General features: G+C 49.4%; 1 protein-coding gene across 1 annotated transcript; it reads left to right on the forward strand.

Moving 5' to 3' along the window:
• Positions 1 to 2,842, forward strand: LOC136106832 (zona pellucida sperm-binding protein 3-like). The gene is made up of 9 exons (XM_065847483.1): positions 1 to 408; positions 1,004 to 1,122; positions 1,207 to 1,310; positions 1,487 to 1,664; positions 1,740 to 1,860; positions 1,968 to 2,059; positions 2,129 to 2,274; positions 2,531 to 2,650; positions 2,736 to 2,842. Exons 1-9 carry the CDS (start codon positions 1 to 3, stop codon positions 2,840 to 2,842), a joined length of 1,395 nt encoding a protein of 464 aa, XP_065703555.1.
• Positions 2,843 to 12,248: the final 9,406 nt, after the last annotated feature.

A 12,248-nucleotide genomic window follows, 5' to 3' on the forward strand; every position in this document is an offset into this window, starting at 1 on the left:
ATGGGGTCAGGAGGCAGCTTGGGTGCAGCTCTGTTCTGCTGGGTGCTGGTTGAAGTAGCGTCTTACAGTCCATGGGGTTTGCCCCAAAGGGACTTGGCGGTCTTGAGGGTGCGGGGGGACTCCTCTTGGAGCCGGCCCCGTGTCCCTTCCTTCTCCCAGCCCTCCCCCTGGGCATGGGTGGACATTTCCCAGCTCCAGGCTGCTGCCCCATTGCACCCTGTGGCTGTGCAGTGCCAGGAGGCGCAGGTTGTGGTCACGGTGCACAGGGATCTCTTTGGTACAGGGCGTCTTGTCAAGGCTGTGGACTTGACCTTGGGCTCGGCTGCCTGCCTGCCGCTGGCCCAGGATGCTGCTGAGAGCGTGGTGACCTTTGTGGTTGGGCTGCATGAGTGTGGCAGCACCTTGCAGGTGAGGTGGGGCACCAGGGTGAGGGGCTTTTCTGTCCCTGCATGGGTAATGGACCTTCCCTGGGCTTTCACCAGCACTGGCTGGGGAAATGAGAATTGTTGTGGGATCTTTAACTACTATAGAGCAATGTGCAGTTGTGTTGCCTAATTTGTCTTTGGTCTATATCTATATGGCCTAGTAAAGGTGATAACAGGGTTGGGGATGAAGGGGCACAATGCTGCCATGAGAAGGGATTTAGCTGGTTGCAACAGATCTCTGATGGTGTGACTATAGCAGAGGTAGTTCTTTGGTGGGAGGTACCATCCTGAGGACTTAGCTCAGGTGTACACTCAGCAGCAAGTAAGGCTTGTGGTCTTTTTATGACTTAGAAAGATGCAACTGTGTGAGTGTATCTTCTCCTGGGCTGGGGTGGCAATGCAAAGCTTCACAGCATCCTACCTGGACTGGATTGGGATTATGGAGGTTACCCTGTGCCTACACACCTGAGGGACCTGTGTGTCCCAGTACAGGCAGTACTGGGTATCTGGTGGTGCTGAGCTTCTGGTTGACTGGTTTGTTTTGTTTGCTGATTGAGTCTCCCAAATCATCTTCTCAGATGACCCCAGACTCCTTGATCTACAAAACGATTTTGTCCTACAAACCTACTCCTTCTGGTAACCCAGTCATTGTAAGGACCAACGCAGCTGTGGTTCCTATTGAGTGTCACTATCCCAGGTGAGCAAATGGGGGCAGTGTCTCTCCTCCCATGCACCTGAGGTGATGGTGATATCCTTGTGAACACCCATCTTTTGCATTTAGGAAGGGCAACGTGAGCAGCAAAGCCATCAAGCCCACATGGGCTCCCTTCCGCTCTACCCTGTCGGCAGAGGAGAAGTTGATGTTCTCACTACGTCTCATGAACGGTGGGTGCAGACCTGGCAGCCCTCTGTCTCTGGTCACATGCTGAAGGCCCAGAGCTCCAATCTGGGCTGAAATCACACCTTGCAGAAGTGGCACATGGGGTTGCTGCTCAGTTAAGCTGTCCCATGTGTAAGGGAGGGTCTCGAAATTAACCTGTAAGCTTGAATCTACCTTCCAGATGACTGGAGTGCTGAGAGGCTCTCCAATGGCTTCCAGCTTGGGGAAAGCCTGCACCTCCAGGCTGATGTTGCTTCTGGGGACCACGTACCTCTAAGGCTCTTTGTGGATCACTGCGTTGCTACTCTGAGTCCTGATAGGAATTCTTCTCCCCGATATGTCTTGATTGACCTCAGCGGGTAAGGGGTGTGGGGCTCTCTGGGTGGTGTTGCTGCAGCTGGCTGGGATGTCCCTGACTTCTGACCCTTGTCTAGGTGCTTGGTGGATGGGAGATCAGATGACACCACTTCAACCTTCATCTCTCCAAGGCCGAGGCAGGAAACACTGCAGTTCACAGTTGATGCATTCAAATTTGCAGGAGATGACAGAAACTTGGTGAGATGCGGTGGCCACTCTTCTTCCCTTGGTGTGTTCAGAAGCTGTGCTGTTCTGCATGGATGAGTTTAATTAACTTTGGATGCTGCTTTAATTTCCCCTTCCAGATTTATATCATCTGCCACCTGAAGGTCTCCCCAGCTGACCAAGCCCCAAATCCATTGAACAAGGCCTGTTCCTTCAACAAAGCCAGCAGCCTGTGAGTAGCTGGTGCACAAAGGGAGGGGACCAGCCTGGAGAAGAAGCCTTACAGGTAATTCTGTTCCAGGTGGGCTCCTGTGGAGGGTACTGGAGACATCTGCAGCTGCTGTGAGACTGGCAGCTGTCCATTGTATGGAGGATACTCTGGGAGAACTAACCCTCTGGCCAGATGGCCAGCGAGACGATCCAAGAGAGACATCTCTTCCAAGCAAGGTAAGGCTCTGGGTGTCCAAAATGTACCCCCAAGGCAGGGTGATCCTCTATGTTGGGATGGCTAAAGATGCTGGATGATCTTCAGAAAATGGATCTTGCCTTAAGGACAAACCCAGCTCTTCTCCAGCATCCTTGGGCAAGTAACTGTGTCTGTACGTCCTTCTGCATAAAACTACCGGAAAGCTTCTCTTCTATAAGTCCAACCGAAGCAGGAATTACCTCTCCTGTGAACTCATTCATGTCCATCTCTTCTCAGGTGGGTCCCCAAGGGCAGCAGAGGCTGAAGTCTCAGTTGGACCGCTATTAATCCTGGATTCAGCTCAGGGATTAAGAAATTCCTCAGGAGGTCTGGTGCCATCAGGGAAGACCTCACATGGTATGTGTGGGTTTTTTGAGCGTGTCTTTATGTCTTAATTGAAGGTGATCTGGTTGATCTGGTAAGTGGCTCTTGTCTCTTCCAGATGCTGCTGAAGAGCTTCCTATACTGGTCCAAGTTGTCCTGCTCACAGCAGCCACTGTCCTGAGCTTAACTGCTCTTGGATTGTTTCTTGGGTGCAGAAAAATGTAGCTGCCCTCCTGGAGCCTAATTGTAACTCCTCAACCTGAATAAAGAGAAATGTTTCTCTCCTTTCCTTGTGTCCTCAGGGGGAGGAGGGACAGCAGTCAGCCTTTGGTCTGCTCAAATGGGAGCTGGGGTTGTCCTTGTGCACCACCCTCCAGATAAGCCATCTACTGGGGGGTGGCCACAAGCTATTGGGAAGCCACCAATGAACCAAAGATGTGCAGAGCTGTTGCAACCTGTAAGCATCTCCCAAACCACAGCACTTGGAGATGGAAGGTGCCCCTCTGCAGGAGGACTTTCCAAATGTCCTGTTGAGGTTCCATGAGTGGTGGGTGCCTGGCCTGCAAAACTGTGCCTGACAGCAAGGAATCCAAAATACTGTCTGCAAACAAGGTATGGCTCCTGTTTGCAGGTGAATGAGGGAAGACTGTATGATCTTAAATGGATTCCTGGTTCTAGAAGTCCTGTTTGCTCCTTATTATCAGGGATGACACTGGAGAACATAACAGCAGTTCTGCCTTGGGTTTGTTGTGGGCTGGGTAAGGAGGTGACTCTAATCCTGGGATTTTTGTGGGTGCTGAGGCTGAGCATGGTTTCTGATACTGGGACAACTGGGAGAAACTTGGTATTGGAGATGGAGAAGGGCTTAAGATGGGTGGTACTTCTGGTTGGTATGGCCTTGGCTGTATAGAAAGCAGGGGGTGATGGCTGGATGGAAGGTGGAGCTGGTCCCTCTATGATTAAAAGAAAGAGGATGAGTAGGGAAGTCAAAGGCCTGATGCTTACCACAGCTTTTTCTGAGCTAAGGAAACTGCTCTTGGCCCTGGATAAAGAGTAAAAAGTACAAAGCAGCAAATTCATCTCAGAGCAATGCCAGCAGCCCCAGTTCTCGGCCGTTTGGTCCTTTTGCTTTTGCTAGTGTCTTTGGAAAACTGCTGCTGTTAAAGACATTACTTAGATTTGACGGCTCAAGGCTGGAAATGGTACTTCTGCCCTGAAGCTCTTTGGGCTACAAACCCCCAACCACTGGGCTGCAGTCTAGTGATGCTGATTCTCCATACGACATTCTCCAACAAAGCCTGAGTGCAGTACAGCTCTGTAAATGAGCCTTTCCTCGCACCGGGAAATTAAATTGGCATTTGTGCTCCATGGGCTCAGAGCAGGAACGGCCTCCCTGGGTAGGCTGGGTTGGAAAGCTGGGGGATGTCTGTGCTTAGGGCAAGTGTTTCTGCTTCTGTTTTCAAGAAATTAAGCAGCTGAGCTGAAATAATCAGGTGGAAAAATGAGACAGCTATGTAAGCTTTTGTTTTGGGCTGAAATCTTCCCAGATCAGGCTGTCAGCTTTCATGTTTTATGCACCAGCTACATCCTGAAGGAGCTACAGAAGATTAAAAACTATTGTTTTTTTATGAATTCTTTTACTGTGAGGCAAAGTGTGAGCTGGGCTGAGTGTGTGGCCAGGTTGGGATGTTGCTGTGCCGAAGGGCTGTTGGTGCTGGAGATTGTCCTTCATGGGTGGTCCCACATACATGGTCCTCTAACTACCTGTCTTAAGGCTCCTCATTCTTCTATAAAGCCACTTTCTTCCCATTCTCCTGAGAAATCTGCCAACAAGAAGGACATGGTGCTCTCATTCTCTTGAAGAGGTAAAATACGTGGTATGTGCTGGTGGTGATGCTCAACTCACCTGCTCTTCCCCACCTGTGAACCTCATCAACCCCAGTCCCAGAACTGCTGCTTCTGGCCTTGATTAGCATTCATTTTGCTTGCACACATGAGCATCTGAGTGAAGACTTAATTAGAAAGCTGTAGATGTTGGTGGAGCAATCAATGTGTAGGAATTAATAACGTGAACAAGGATGCGTGGGGGTTATTCATGTGTGTCTCCAGTTTGCTGGAAGTACCCTGTTACATGGAGATGTTGGTGATAGGCTGTAAGTGGCCTTCCAGGCAATTAATTAAAAGAAAACTAATTTACCACACGGGAGAATTATTAGGTACTTCTTACAGGAATTTTAAGGTAAAAATGAGCTGCTTGGTATGTTCATTTGCAGATTTGTGCTGTGAAAGTGGTGAGAGTGCTAACACCCATCTCAGCAAGAACAATTAAAGGCAGGGTAAGGTAGTTAGTTAATGGAAGACTTACCAAGACCAAGTGCACCCTTATCCTCCACTCAGGGGGTTGGGGTTTATATTTAAGCAGGATATTTGACCAGGTGGTTCAGTTCATCCCATGGGTCCGTCCCCTTTATTGCACTGTCACCTGTCCTACAGCAAAAAGGACTTTTCTGTGAAGGATTCCTGGTCTGTAAGGTAGGTTGGTTGCCTTTTTTAACCTAAGTTTCTGGATGTAGTGGGAAACTCCAGGTTGCTGAGGCCAGGGTGTCATTTCAGGGCTTTATTTCCCAGTTTTGAAAGCAAGAGGCCTCCCTGAAGATCCTGGAGCTGCCTGCCTTGTAATTAAATACAAACAAAACCTGGTTTGTGGAGCCCTGCGGCTGCAGGGAGCTACATCTGTGCAGTCCAAGGACTTCCCAGTGTTATTTATTACTGTTTTGTGTGGTGTTTTGTTTTTCTAATCCAAGAGCACTCTTGCTTTAAATGCTGCATGGATCTGGTGCAGACTTGGCTATTTAAATATGTTGCTGCAGCTGCTGATGCACTGTGGTGCAAGGAGCTCCTTTCCACCCCCTATTTAACCCTGGGAATCAATTCCTTGATGTCCCAAGGATCTCATTTCTGCCCCAAACGTCTTTGGGATCTCAGCCTGCTTTATTTGCTGCCCTTAGACCCCAGCTAAGGGGCTTTAGCCACACTCTCCTACTGCAGAGCTGTCCCTAAATCAGCAGCTCCTGGAGATTTGTGAAGCCATAGGAAGCTCGTTAAAAAGAAATAAATACTCCCTGTACTGTAAAAAAGCATGAAAAATACCTTCTGGTGTTTTTAAAGGCTGGGGTTTCTTTGTGTGCTTAAGTGAAGAGGTAGGGGTAGAGGGGATGTGAGCTGGCTCTTGCAAGTGGAAATCACCCCGCATGTGATGCTCTTGGATGTGAAGGGTGCAGGGATTTATTGGGTTGTGTCTGTTCTCAGCCCTGTGCATCTGGACAGGTCCATGGACATTGAAGAGGATGTTACTTTTTGATGCCCAACTTTATGTATTAAGTGTATACAAAGTGGCAGCTGGGTCTCAGGCCTAATTTCCCAGTTATGTACATTAATGTTCAAGGAAGTTGCTACACGTTTCCCCCCCCCTGCTTTTTCTCTTAGAATGTTATTCTAAGTCTTGATGCTGCTAGCGAAGCTTTTACAGGCAGTGACCTTTGCAAAGGTGTTTCCTGAGCACTTAAGTTACTTATTATAAATAACATCCATTTTTCCCATTCAGAAGGAACTGAAAAGGAAAATTTCTAGTATATTTTCTGGGTATTTTTTTCCCATCCAAGAGACAAAGGCATTTCCCCAAGGAGCTGGAGTTAATTCACTTCTCCTGTCTTTGCTGCCAGAAAAAAACACCACAGTGTAAATGGAGACAAAGGAGCAAAAGCCATTTGAAAACACCGCCAGTCAATTAAAGTTTTGCTGTATTTGCCGAGATAATGTAGCGTAATTCCCTGCTAATGAATTAATGCACCACTTCTTGTTCATTATAGCTTCCCTAATTTGATTGGAGTTTTAAGTGTTAGCTGACTTCATTACCAGTAAATATTAATGTAATAAAGCTGGTTTTGGTGGAGTCCTTCAGTCCTGGTGAGTTTGGTACCCAGGTGATGTGCTGGGAGGAAGAGGAAGGTCAGGGGTGCTGCCTGCTTTCTGGGTGAGCAGCGTCCTTGGCAGAACACACCTTATTTCCCTGTAGCATCGCAGCCTTACAGGGAGGAAAACCAGAAGCTAAATCAAATTCTCCAGCAACTGTCAGCTCACTGGTGTAGCAAGGGGAGCAGCCCCATCCCACCATCACCCTGGCTTTGCTTTCTAATGAATATAGATTGCTCTTTAATAAACGTATTGTAGGAAAGGTGAAGAAGAAAGCTGTTTTGCTTGTGAAGGCTGGTGCCAAGTGATTTCAATGGTCACATGGGGGAAAACATCCCTCTGCAGCCCCTCATACCTTTTTTGTCCCCCATTTACTGCACCCTTTAAACTTGCACCGGAGTCTTTGGCCAAGGCTGATGTAGGGATGGGGGATGTGTGGTCCCAAGGCACCTTCCTGCGTCACACCCGTGTGGATAAGGGAGGGACAGGACAGGACCAGCTCTGCCTCAATCCTGCTCTTTGATGCAAATGGCACCATTAATAATTTAAGCTCTGTGTTGCTTATACTGAATAATCATCTCCACTCCAGCGAAGCGGGGATGAGAAGGGAGTGTTTTCTTTTTTCAAGCCTTATTTTTGTTGTTGTGTTTTCCCAAAAGTGTTTCTTAAGTGCTGGGTGAACATATTTTCTCATGCTTCATCAGGCATTTGCCAAAACCTGAGATTTGGGCATTGTCCAGCATTCCAAAGGTGACCGTGGACGATGTCCCAGAGGTGAATCAGTGATGATGTCCCAGGGCACTACATGAACCAGCTAGTAGGGAAATACCTTTTTAAAATCAATTTTTTAGCATACAGCTGAGATGGGGATATAATCCTGCAACTCCAGGTGTGAAGTTACAAGGTCTCCAACCTCATCCTGACATCTCTTAGGACTTTGGGCATGGATTTCCATGAGCATGTCATATCCTACATGTCTCAGGTGGTTTTGGGGACACAACTCTGCTCCCTCCCTATTGCCAGACCCAGCAGCATTGCTCCATATTATGGGCTGGCACTGATGCTTTTGATTTTTCTTGTTTGTGTGGTTTGGTGTGTGCTTTTTTTTTTTTCCCTTCCTTCTAAGAGACCCAAAGTTTTAATTATTTATCTGGAGCGTGATTAATGTTTTGTCTGACGCTGTTCTGCCAGGGGAGCCCCGGTGCGTTTTGGTTTAGCGAGATCTAATTAAGAAGTCCCATCAAGCATGTCAGCCCTTGTCTTACAAGTACCTCCAGGGCTCCTCCGGTGTGGCTGCATTTCAGCGGGCTCAGCTGGACCCCGTGGCTCCGGGGGACTGGGGATCATCACGGGGGTGCTGCCCTGCAAACGGGGGATGCTCTGGCCCAGCACCTTCATCCCATGGTCAAAACAAGACCCAGGTTGCTGCCGCCGCCAGGGTGTGGAAGTAAGAAGCACTTTTGGCCTTAAATTTGCCTTTTCTGGTGGTTTTTTTGGGGAGATGGTCTGCAGAATGTGGCCAGGCTGAAGGTGCCTTGTCCCCATGTTCCCCCTAGGGGTGAAGCACATGGGGTGGTGACAACATCCACCCACAAAGGTGAAGTGACACGGGGCCACCATGTCATACCAGGTCTCAGAAGGAGTGATGAGGATGGAGACAGCCCTTGTGTGGGGCACATGTGTGTTCCCACTGCCACCCAGTGGTGGCAGAGCACCCAGAAAATTAGTTTTAGAAGGCGAGATAACATAATAAATGAATCTACGTTTCCCATCGGCATAGGAAGGGCCAAATCGAGGTTCTGGAGGGTTGAGCTGCAGCCACTGGAGAAGCGGGTTTGCTGGGCTGGAGGTGCTGGTGGAGCTGCTGGATCAGCTCAGCAGGTCAGGCAGAGATTTTCACCTCAAATCTGGTCTCCCACCACCCCAGGGATATTAAATGGCCTGGGCAGCCTCTCCTGGGACACCCACTCACACCCTGCCTGTGGCCTCAGGAGCCCATCTAAGCTCAGCCTGGGGTTATTAGTCTCAGCCTGAGCTGGGCTGCAGGGATGCTGCTTTCCAGCCATGCCCGTTGCCCACCAGCTTCTACTCAGGTTGCCTTGGACCTTTATTCCCACTGCCTTCCTGATGCTCTGAGCTCCCTGTTGACATCGTTTTCCCCCTTTCTGTCTTGCTGAAGGCTCCTGCCCACTGCTGGGTATCTAACCCAGCTCCCCATCGATCCCTTTTTTAGTTGTTTGGGTGGTTGTTTTTTTTTTGTCAGATATCCTTTGCCACCACTCCATCCTGGGATTATCAGCCCAAGCATAATCACAGGGAAGCCGTCCTGGCAACAGAGCGATCGGCAGCCATCCTGCAGTACGGAGGCCCCCGGCAAGCTGTGAAATTACAGGCTGGCAAGCACCAGGCGCAAACGAGGATTAATTAGTGCGCCGTGGCCCTGAGCACCCATTTCAGGCCCATGTCTGGTTGGGTTTGGCTTATGCTTCTCCAATCCGTGGCTGCCAGGAGGGCTTGGTTGGCAGAGGAGTGCGAGCAGAGGAGCTGCTCTGGTTGGGGTTTTAGTGCCAAATTGCACTGGGGTGAATCTATGGGTCACTGGGTGCCCCTAAAGCCACTTTCCCCCTCTGACGAGGATGCACTGGGCTGGAGGTGAGAAGGTGAAGAGATGCGGGATGCTGTGAGACCTCCTCAGGGAGAGAGGGTTGGGTTTGTGCTGGGTGGGCAGGGTTTTGGGGTGCTGTGAGCAGCATGGGAGTGCTCTGCACAGCGCAAAGCTCCTTGCTTCCTCCCCATGCAGCCTTTTCTTGCGAGGAGATAACTGCTGCTGGTGAGTTATCTGCCTCTGAGGCTGGAGATAAGAGAGGCACGGCGGATGCGACCCCCCGGCTTGCTGCACCACGGAGCAAAATCAACCTGAGCCCCAGGGACCGTTGTTTTCGGGGGATACTCCTCTTCTTCCCATGCAGAGCAGTGTTCTGGATGGAAGGGTGAGGATGAGGAGTGAAGAGCCTCGGTGGCCACCTGGCAGAGCACATGATGGATTTAACTCCCGAAAGCCAGCAAGCGAGGATGAAGGAGCACTCTTTTTGCAGCTCTGAAGAAGCAGCATCGTACAAAGCACCGGTACATCACTCGTAGTAATTCAGCCGTGGAACAGCGAGGAACAAATAAGACAAGATGCTGTGCATTAGCAGAGGCAGGAGGCATAGCCTCTCCCTTCAAAAACAAAGCATTTGTCTTCCAGCCACAGTGAGCAACCAGCCCTGAGCAGTGCAGGGGGTTCAACATTTGGGGATGATTTTACCAGGAGGAGCTGGTTGTAGCCTGGTCTGAGCCAGGCCTATGCAAAATCCAGCCCAACTCTGTGGGGGGAGAGGTTGCTGCAGTCCCCTGAGAGCAGATCCTAATAGATCTGAGCAAAAAAGCTGCATCTGTTTACGGAGATACCACCCTTGGGAAGCCAAAAGTGAAGGTTTGGATGGGAAGGGGGACTTGTGGGTGCAGTTTGGGCTGCCATCCCCTGCAGAACTGGCCTTCCCAAAGCCTGACTCCGAGCTGGAGCTCTTCCTTCGGCTGGAAAATATCCCGTTATCCACTTAGACGGCTGCCTTTCACGTCAGTGAGCTCAGAAGTGAAGTCTCCAGGCAGTCGGGGTCTATTTTCAGCCCTCGCTGAAGCGAGATGTAGCGAGACGGCTTATTCTGAGGGGAAACTTTCCAGCTGGATTTCGTGAGCCTGGAGGGATTGGGTGAGAACCAGAGGAGATTCTTCAAAACACAAACCCCAGCAGAGCCTCTTGTAATTCAGGTCAACTCAAACAGGCACCGTGGGGAGGGTCAGAGCTGGAGGATTTGAATATGAAACTGCAATTCTGCTTTAAAGCCCAGCAAAGCTCCAGCATTGAGCATCCTTCCCAGCCAAAAACCAGCAGGATGTGTGGTAGAGGTACCTGCCGTTCTGGATCTTCGGCCGGGCCGTGCCCTCGTTTTATTTACAGACTTTTAAAAATTGCTTCTTGAAGGAAACAGAAGCCCTTTGGCCTTTCCTTTGATGGCTCTGGTGGCTCCCTGGTTGTTTTGGCTGCTTGTGAACAGGTTTTGGGGTCCAGGGAGTGGTTGGGGATGGAGGGCATGGGATGCTGTGGGGGAAAGTCTTATTAATTTGGTAATATATCAAGTCAAGAGAAAGTTAAGGTGTTTTCCCAGTCCTGTTCTGGCTCTGTCCCCCATTGTGCTCCCTGCAGCCATGGGCAGTGACTCTGATGAGCAGGACCTTGCTCCTGCAACAGTGAAATCCATTAATTTATCATTAATAGTGAGGTTGGTAGTGAAATTAATTACATCAATAACAACTTTGTTACTGGTCTAACTAGTTTGAACAGTTTCTCCATGTTTGTGTTAATAATCACTCCTATTCCCTTGAATTTTACTGTAACCGCCCCCCCCAAACCAGCAGGTTTTCCTGCTAAATAATAATAGCAAAATCCCTCTGGATGTGCAGAGAAGCATCAAGGACATGGCCTGAGGCTCTCTGTATCTCAGCAGTGACTTTTATTACCTTTTGCCCTGAGCAAAGGGGAGTGGAGGAGTTGCCCTCTCTCTACTTACCCCTGTTTTATGGTGTTTTTTCCATCCATTGTAGGCCCGAAAGGTTAATCCAGCTGCTGTCCCTTGGATTTATTGGAGAGCATGAAGTAAAGCTTACACGGCTGTAAATTCATTCTTAATAGAAATGTGGGGGAAAGAAGATATTACCCTTGTCCATATGGCCCTGGCTGCAGAACTTGGCTTTAAATCCCCAGCCGCAAGGTGAGCAGCTTTGCCCTGAGCTTTGCATCCCACGCTGTGCCTCAGTTTCCCCTCTGGCTGCTTTTGCAGCTCATTCTGGGGCTGCAGGCGATGCAGATGTCCCCAAATGCGGATCAGCTGAAAAGCATCTCCTTCTGCAGCTCCGGCTGCTCTCAATTTTTCCCTTGTCTTCTTCCTGGCATCCTTCGGGAGGAGTTATTAAAGAACGAAGCTACATCTATTAATCATGCTTTTACAATGGGGCTGTAAAAAGCTCATAAAAATAAATAAGTAACCAGCTGTTGACATGTGAAGTAGTGGAGGGAGCAGAGTTGTCCTATCCCATATCTCCCTGTGCGGGGTGAGCCCAACTGTCCCTTTTTTGGAATGTAGGATGGGGACATCCCATCCTTTGATGGCCACATTTGTGAAAAAACAGGGGTTTGTTGTTCCCTTGGAGTCCCAGCCCTGTGAGTAGGGGGAGATGCCGAGGAAGATGATGCATCAGCATCATCAACATCATTTTTCCCACTTTGTGGGGCTCTTCCCTCTCCCAGGGATGTCCTGGTGGGGACCCAGATGGGTGCTCCAGGCTCTGCACATCCCCAGGTGATGCCATGTCCCTTGGGTCCTAAAAAGTAAAAAAAAGGAAGAAAAAAAGAAAGGTAATTCAACATATAATAATTTGGCTGCAAGGTTTTTCTCCTGCCGTGATTTGGGTTGAATTCTGAGAGTTTTGGTCGCTGTTGCATCCTCTGCCTGTGGTAGCAGGGTGGCAGTGAGGGTCTTGGCTCTGCAGTGACATTGGGGGAAAGGCTTGAAATGGAGCATCTCTGACCTGGATTAAAAAGAAGGAGTCAAGGTGGTGG

The sequence above is a fragment of the Patagioenas fasciata genome, chromosome 12 (genome assembly GCF_037038585.1).
Source record: "Patagioenas fasciata isolate bPatFas1 chromosome 12, bPatFas1.hap1, whole genome shotgun sequence".
Taxonomy (NCBI): Eukaryota; Metazoa; Chordata; class Aves; order Columbiformes; family Columbidae; genus Patagioenas; species Patagioenas fasciata.

Excerpts from the sequence above, each read along its gene's own strand:
- LOC136106832 (XM_065847483.1), top strand. The coding sequence starts at position 1 with ATGGGGTCAGGAGGCAGCTTGGGTGCAGCTCTGTTCTGCTGGGTGCTG. Across the intron at positions 409-1,003 it reads AGTGTGGCAGCACCTTGCAG|ATGACCCCAGACTCCTTGAT; the intron begins GTGAGGTGGGGC and ends TCATCTTCTCAG. Across the intron at positions 1,665-1,739 it reads GTCTTGATTGACCTCAGCGG|GTGCTTGGTGGATGGGAGAT; the intron begins GTAAGGGGTGTG and ends ACCCTTGTCTAG.